At 43.2% G+C, this 6344-nt stretch overlaps 5 protein-coding genes across 5 annotated transcripts; 2 read left to right on the top strand and 3 right to left on the bottom strand.

The window, feature by feature from the left end:
• Window positions 1-555: 555 nt before the first annotated feature.
• On the top strand, window positions 556-837 carry SS1G_07806 (predicted protein; the record flags this gene model as incomplete). The annotated part of the gene is made up of 1 exon (XM_001591131.1): window positions 556-837. The coding sequence occupies one exon, from the start codon at window positions 556-558 to the stop codon at window positions 835-837; it is 282 nt and encodes a 93-aa protein (XP_001591181.1).
• A 622-nt stretch (window positions 838-1459) lies between these two features.
• Window positions 1460-1954, bottom strand: SS1G_07805 (predicted protein; the record flags this gene model as incomplete). Its single annotated transcript, XM_001591130.1, has 3 exons — window positions 1460-1546; window positions 1658-1677; window positions 1936-1954. 3 exons carry the CDS (start codon window positions 1952-1954, stop codon window positions 1460-1462), a joined length of 126 nt encoding a protein of 41 aa, XP_001591180.1.
• Window positions 1955-2379: 425 nt separating this feature from the next.
• On the bottom strand, window positions 2380-3803 carry SS1G_07804 (hypothetical protein; the record flags this gene model as incomplete). Its single annotated transcript, XM_001591129.1, has 4 exons — window positions 2380-2404; window positions 2710-2976; window positions 3511-3585; window positions 3751-3803. 4 exons carry the CDS (start codon window positions 3801-3803, stop codon window positions 2380-2382), a joined length of 420 nt encoding a protein of 139 aa, XP_001591179.1.
• A 367-nt stretch (window positions 3804-4170) lies between these two features.
• Window positions 4171-4332, bottom strand: SS1G_07803 (hypothetical protein; the record flags this gene model as incomplete). The annotated part of the gene is made up of 1 exon (XM_001591128.1): window positions 4171-4332. The coding sequence occupies one exon, from the start codon at window positions 4330-4332 to the stop codon at window positions 4171-4173; it is 162 nt and encodes a 53-aa protein (XP_001591178.1).
• An 856-nt stretch (window positions 4333-5188) lies between these two features.
• On the top strand, window positions 5189-6259 carry SS1G_07802 (predicted protein; the record flags this gene model as incomplete). Its single annotated transcript, XM_001591127.1, has 1 exon — window positions 5189-6259. One exon carries the CDS (start codon window positions 5189-5191, stop codon window positions 6257-6259), a length of 1071 nt encoding a protein of 356 aa, XP_001591177.1.
• Between the last annotated feature and the right edge of the window lie 85 nt (window positions 6260-6344).

Below are 6344 nucleotides of genomic sequence, written 5' to 3'. Positions count from 1 at the left end.
GGTTTGAAATAAGGGAAATGTAAGGTCTGATTGATGCACGGCGTAGCTGACGGAGTGTCTAAGCCACAGACAGAAGTTCTGCCGAAGTGCTAGTCCGTCTGTCAGCTACATACTGTTTCCGCTACAGAGAGGAATTTATCGATATTAGTCAATTAGAGGCTCTATTTTGATCATGAAGATATAACTAATGAATTATCGCAAACTGTCGGAGAAACTGGACGAGTCCCATATATCTTACTTAATTTCCTGATGGCTATGTTCGCGTTCTATCTCCAGGTCAAGGGAAGTCCGAACCGTGGCCATCTTACCCTGGCTTCAACTACCTCCACAACCATGCTACTCCTTTTAATTCTGTGTAGGATGCGTTCACATCGTCGGGGAAGAGACATGCTTTTCCCAAAGTCACATCATACCTTCTCGATTAAATCTCCATACTTTTCTTACTCCTTCCTCGCGTCGTTAGTGAGTTGTTAATGAATTTCCTGTTGCATCTGTTTTAAATCGAGCTGTTGATAGCCTGTGCCACGAGACTCTTCAGAGAATACATTTCCGAGTATGCCCGAGTCGAGTGATTCAAGGAATAGTTCCAGATATGGTAAGCAGGGAACAAAAGGGAGGGAAAGGACGACTTGGGAGGCAATAGTTAAAGCCCATGCGTTGAGAATGAGATCTTGCTCTATGAAGAAGGACAGTTTCACGGATATGAACTCCAATGATTATAAAAATAAGTTAGTAATGGTTTTGCATAAGCCGTGTTATTTTGGGGAGAGAGACTTGCAGGATCCGAGTTCCGAAGTAACTGAGTATGGCGAATTTCTGCGCTCGACGGACACGTGAATTCCATGAAGTTGGATGGGATAATCGTCAATACAATCTTCAAAAGTATTCCAAAAGTCAGAATCACGATCTAGAATCTGTACAGGGTAGCTGATGCCTGGCTGGTAAGGATGTCATAAGATGGAATGGAACACCTAATTGTTCGAGGCATTTGTTACCTTTGAGCATCTAGAAAGTTATAGAATAGCTCGAACATAATGAGCAGTGCTAGAAGTACTGTGTCCCAGCTTAGAATAGTTGATATTGCTCTCAGAGGCTCTCCCATCACTTTCATATGTGGAAAACGCGGTACCATTCCAAGGAAGATTTATCGTCAAAACCTTCAATACTACTTCCATCACTGATGTACAACTCTCTCCTCTTAAATAATGTTGGAATAGTTTTAAGTGCATCTGCACAAATGAGAACATGTACTTACATCCGTGTGCTTAATCAGTCAATGTGTGATTTGAAATAAAGAATACCTTTCACAACACTGGATAATTTTGCCTATGAAACCTTTCCTTTTCAACAATATCTGTATGTGGTGAGGTGAACTTAAGGAGGTGCCATCATGATGCATTCCCCCAACTCTAAAAGTTGTCTAGCCGACGGGAATTTGAGAGTGGATGTGGGTATAATGTTAAGGAGGAACTCGGGAGTCAGGACTTGTCTTACCCTTACATCTTACCTGACAGTTACCATGAAGGAATATCGTCCCGAGGGATTCCTACGTCTCATGGCTGCATATTAGCATGAGCCTGTGCCACACTCTTTGCGAAATACAATCTCTGTGATTCTGCTTGCTACTTTCTTTTATTCCCCTTCTATTCACACATACGAGGGTTGATTTTACCGAATCTATTCCGCCTGGAATCATCGCATTAGTCTCTTTTCTCCACACAAACACTTTCTTAAGTCAGGTTTGGGTGAAGGTTCAATCGAGATTTAACGCTGTTGTTTGACAAAGTATATCCTCAAGATAGCATATTCTCGTAATTCCCCACAGCTTTCTTTCGCCATCTCATCATGCCAGAAGCTGTTCCCGGAAAAGTGACTTCTAACAAGGAATTTGGTCCGGTGATTGATTGTCTCTGGTATGCCTACTACGATTCGTACACTCTTTCATGAACTTCATGTTTCCAGTCTTTGGTAGCACCGAGGAGAGTTATCAATCCGGTGTTGCCAAATCCAAAAATCAACTCTGGCAAGCACCCTTCAGAGAGTCTTCTTTAGCCATTGAATCTATGTGGCAGTTGGTGACGGGAAAGTAAAGGAACAGACTTTGCGAGTAGGACCATGAACGAAATATACAGTCTGACGGCAAAACAATTGGTGAGGCCATATGCTCGTAAGTCACTCAAGGAGAGACATCATTCTACCGTCGTCAACTTATCACATCGTAGAGCTTGACATGATATTTACTTGCCCGCAGGGGAGGCACATGTGTTGCGGCGGCATGCTTATGAAGCGGGGAATGGACAAGGCAGCGGAATGGGCCTAGAAATTGCATTTGAGTCGAGTGATCAAGATTCTAGACTTTACAAGAAATTCGGACCTAGATCAATACAGAAGATCGCGGTTGATGCTGCAATTTATAACCCTATCAGCACCTGGAAGAGACTTCAATCTCATTTTGGCAATGCTCTATTTTGACGGATGTGGAGCCACTTGAAAGAATCCATGAAGAGGGCAAGACTATGCTTCTATGGGACACACGGAATTGATTTTCATGGTCTTTCTTTCGCTGTCCAGAATGGAATTGAGAAATTTTCCGCGTGTCTCGAATTGGGAACCAATGAAACCTAAGCATCTTCTTCAAATATCTTGATGAATTTGACGATTACAGTAGTTTATTTTACTATGAATGGTATTCTCCTTGAATTAGAATACCGAGTAAAGAACTCCTCATTAACATCTGCCGCACAGTATCCAAAATTTAGCATCAAGGATGTGTCACAGTAGAAGTTCTTCATCTTCATCTTCATCTTCATCTTCATCTTCATCTTCATCTTCATCTTCATCTTCATCTTCATCTTCATCTTCATCTTCATCTTCATCTTCATCTTCATCTTACTCTTGCTCTTTGCTATGATGCACAAATGTGTCTTCTTTCCTACTCCCACGGATTGGCACGAGCTGTACTTTGCTTTCCTCCTCCTATTGAAACGGTATTCATACGCGCTTCAGATTAATCGTCATAGAAGTGCCAAAAGGCACCAGAACACATAATTTTAGCGAGCACCTAAGAATTGAGACCTTCAACAATCAAAGAGCTTTGAATGACGATGCTGTATACCTCGTTCACATTGAAAAACAACTAGTCCTAAAAGTAATTATAGTTATTACAGTCATCAAATTCAACAATTCCGAAGCATAGACAGCACAGCCTCGGGTCTACAAGTATAGTTGAACGTGTGTGTACTTTGGAGGCGACTTAAGAAGTTCTCGTGTGAGCTTTTCGCCGTCAATTGATCCTGCACCTTATACTAATCATCAGCAGCGTATTTGGAGGAGGCTACCAGGAGTAAGGGAATTTCCACGCTCTTCTTTTCCGACTTGAACTAAGATGTAGAAGTGGAGGAGTAGCTGGTTTGATATACGGTTTTTTGTTCATCTGGGTTGGCACTCTTTTTGTGCTTGTAGTCATCGGAGATCGAGAGCTGACTTTTATTGCCCCAACTGCCGGCGGACAGTACCATTGGGTATACCTTCTTGCCACGTCGAGGTGTAGGAAGATTTTGAGTTATGTTACCGGTACTCACACCCCTATCCTCCTTTTGGGGAATTAGTATGCGAGAAATGTGGCATGCTAACGAAAGGATGTTGTTAGGGTTGAATGATTTGTATAGGATGGCTTGCCGCTACAGCAACAACTAGTTTTTATATAGTTCTCTTGTTAAAACATTAGGTGTCTTGAAAAATGATACGTACTTATCGATCAGATGGCAAGGAACATTACTTCTACTATGAGCTGCAATACTCATGTCGATGACTGTGAATCAGGCAGCTAACCCCGTATTCCAAAAGCTGGAAAGACTTATCCTTGTAACTCACACTGCTGGGTTTTTCTAATATCTTTTCTATACCTAGGTCCCGAATCTAGTACTAAAGACCCTTTCACAGCCTTTCTAAATGGAAGAGAGTGGCTAAGCAATGGATTGTCATTCTTCGTCGGACTTGCTAGAAATTCTGTCCCTTTCCTAGCTAGCGATGGAATTGCTCATGGAGGTTTTAAAGCACGAATATACTGTTCCTGTCCACGATTTTAATCGTTACTAATAAAAGAGCTCGAAGATACAGAAGGGATCAAAAAGGCTCGTACATACTTTCCTAAAGTTATTATCTCCAGTGTCATGAGCAATGGGTTTTTGGGATTTGGTATGCCCTCGGTGTTCGCTGTAGTGTGGGTGATCTGACGGTTGTATTCACAAGTCCTACTGGTTTTCCCTTCATCGAAATCCTCACTTCAGCAACTGGCTCTTGAAAGGGTGCTAGTACGCTGGTTCCACTCATAGTTATCATTGCATTGTCGCTACCACCGGAAGGTCGCTCAGTAAGTTACGACATGGCTCCGGGCTGCCGCTCTTCGGTCCGTATGTCAAATTAAATTTACTGTCTAGACCGTCGAACGATATAAAATCCCAATTTGGGCCATAGTAGCTATATCCATAGTACCATGTCTCCTATTCCTTATCAACATCAGACGTGACACGATTTTCAATGACTTCCTCTCTCTTGTCTTAGCAGGCTTCTTTATATCGTATGAAATACAAGCTACTCCTCCCCTCTACCATCATTGCAAGGATTCCATTTGATATCTTTCCGATGACCTAAAGAACTCTGATATACCTACCAAGAAAATTCCATGGGTTCTTGGAAGTCGTCAGATGCTTGGAGTACTGCAAACAATATCTTTGCTCGCATATACCTCGAACAACTATTCGAGTCAAAAGAACACATTCATTTCTTGATATCGTCGTCATTATAAGACTTATTTCCCTCGCGAAAAAGTTAAGATCATACCTCATGGTGGCACAAAATCCTTCATCTTAACTCCCTGTCAGCATCAACCAATCAACATACTAAACCCAAACCTATAGAGGTGTAACCCTGCTCCCAAATTTATCATAACTTCACCGCCCGTCCAACCACCATAAACCACGAGTTTATCATCTCATTCCTCACTCCTCTTTTCCCTCACATTCTGCTCTCATAAGCTTCACATCTGGGTCCTCTTTCATCCAGACCCATTATATACTTATTATCCGAGATACATACATACGCATAACATATCTGCATACACATCTCTTTAGGGCAATTTCTCAATTAATCAAATCACGAATAATCAATCAATTGAAGATCCCCAAAAATGGAGCGATACCCCACACCTCCATCTACCAGCTCCCCCAAGCATAAAAATCACGGATATCACAATGGCCATAACACAGACGAACGAAACGCAGCTTCGCGCGATACATATGGAAAAGCAGCTACGGCCGAATCATACATTTCACAAAATGAACAAGCGCAGGATAAAAAATCCGGCATCTATTCTTCCTTTACAGACGCTTCAACAATAGTTCCAGCCTCCACCGAGGCTTGGGCATCTGGTCATCCAGCTCCTAGTAAACCCACCGAGGTCCACGATTTTTACGGCATCACTTCTCAAGATCCTTCCTACAACATCCCGAATCAATTTTCCGGTCCTCCTCCAAGCACCGATTACTTCAAAACTGCGTCGCAGGATCCTCGCGCGAAAAGTCATAGCTATAGCTATAATGATAATAGCCAAAGGACTACTCATCGACCAGCCCAAGAAACTTACTGGCAAACAACCTCCAATCCCGATTCTCCCTCCCAAACCCGCCCAATGCAAATCCTAGATCCGCGTCCCTATCCCGAAGACTTCGACCCCGCTCACCCCACTCACCCTGGTCCACCTCCCCGACGCTCCAGCTCCCCCATCCCAAACACTCTACCCTCCATAATCAACACAAACCCCTACTCCCAACCCCCACAACAACCTCCTCACCCGCAACCAATTCGTCGCCGTTCCTCCCCCATCCCAGGACGCATCACATCACCCTTCAAAAAACCCCTCTCACCCTTCTCACTATCCCGTCCTAAACCCCGTCCCGGCTTCATCAAACGCGTAACCCACCGCATAAAATCCTGGATCCAATCTCTCTTCTCTTGGACCCGTGCTAATCCCATAAAAGCGGGTCTTCTATCATTTATACCCGTTTTACTCGGAGCAGGAATCGTCAAAACCGTGAAAGGAGTAAAATATTTCCTAGGTCGTGGAGCGGATAAGGTGAAGGAAAAGAAAAATAAACTGGGGAAAGGAATACAGGATGCGAGGAAGGCGCAGAGGAAATGGGTTGAGGATGTTCTTGGAGATTTTAGGGGATTTGCTGGAGCTAAGGGAGGTCCCGTTTAATGGGATCTTGAGGATTGTACATATGCTGCTGTGAGTCTTTTTTTGGCATTTTCTATATTGGTACAGCTTTCTTCCCCCTTTTGAT

The sequence above is a fragment of the Sclerotinia sclerotiorum genome, genomic scaffold, assembly GCF_000146945.2.
Source record: "Sclerotinia sclerotiorum 1980 UF-70 scaffold_10 genomic scaffold, whole genome shotgun sequence".
NCBI classification, from domain to species: Eukaryota; Fungi; Ascomycota; class Leotiomycetes; order Helotiales; family Sclerotiniaceae; genus Sclerotinia; species Sclerotinia sclerotiorum.
Note: the sequence above shows the minus strand (reverse complement) of the source record. Positions and strands in the feature narration are given on the sequence as shown.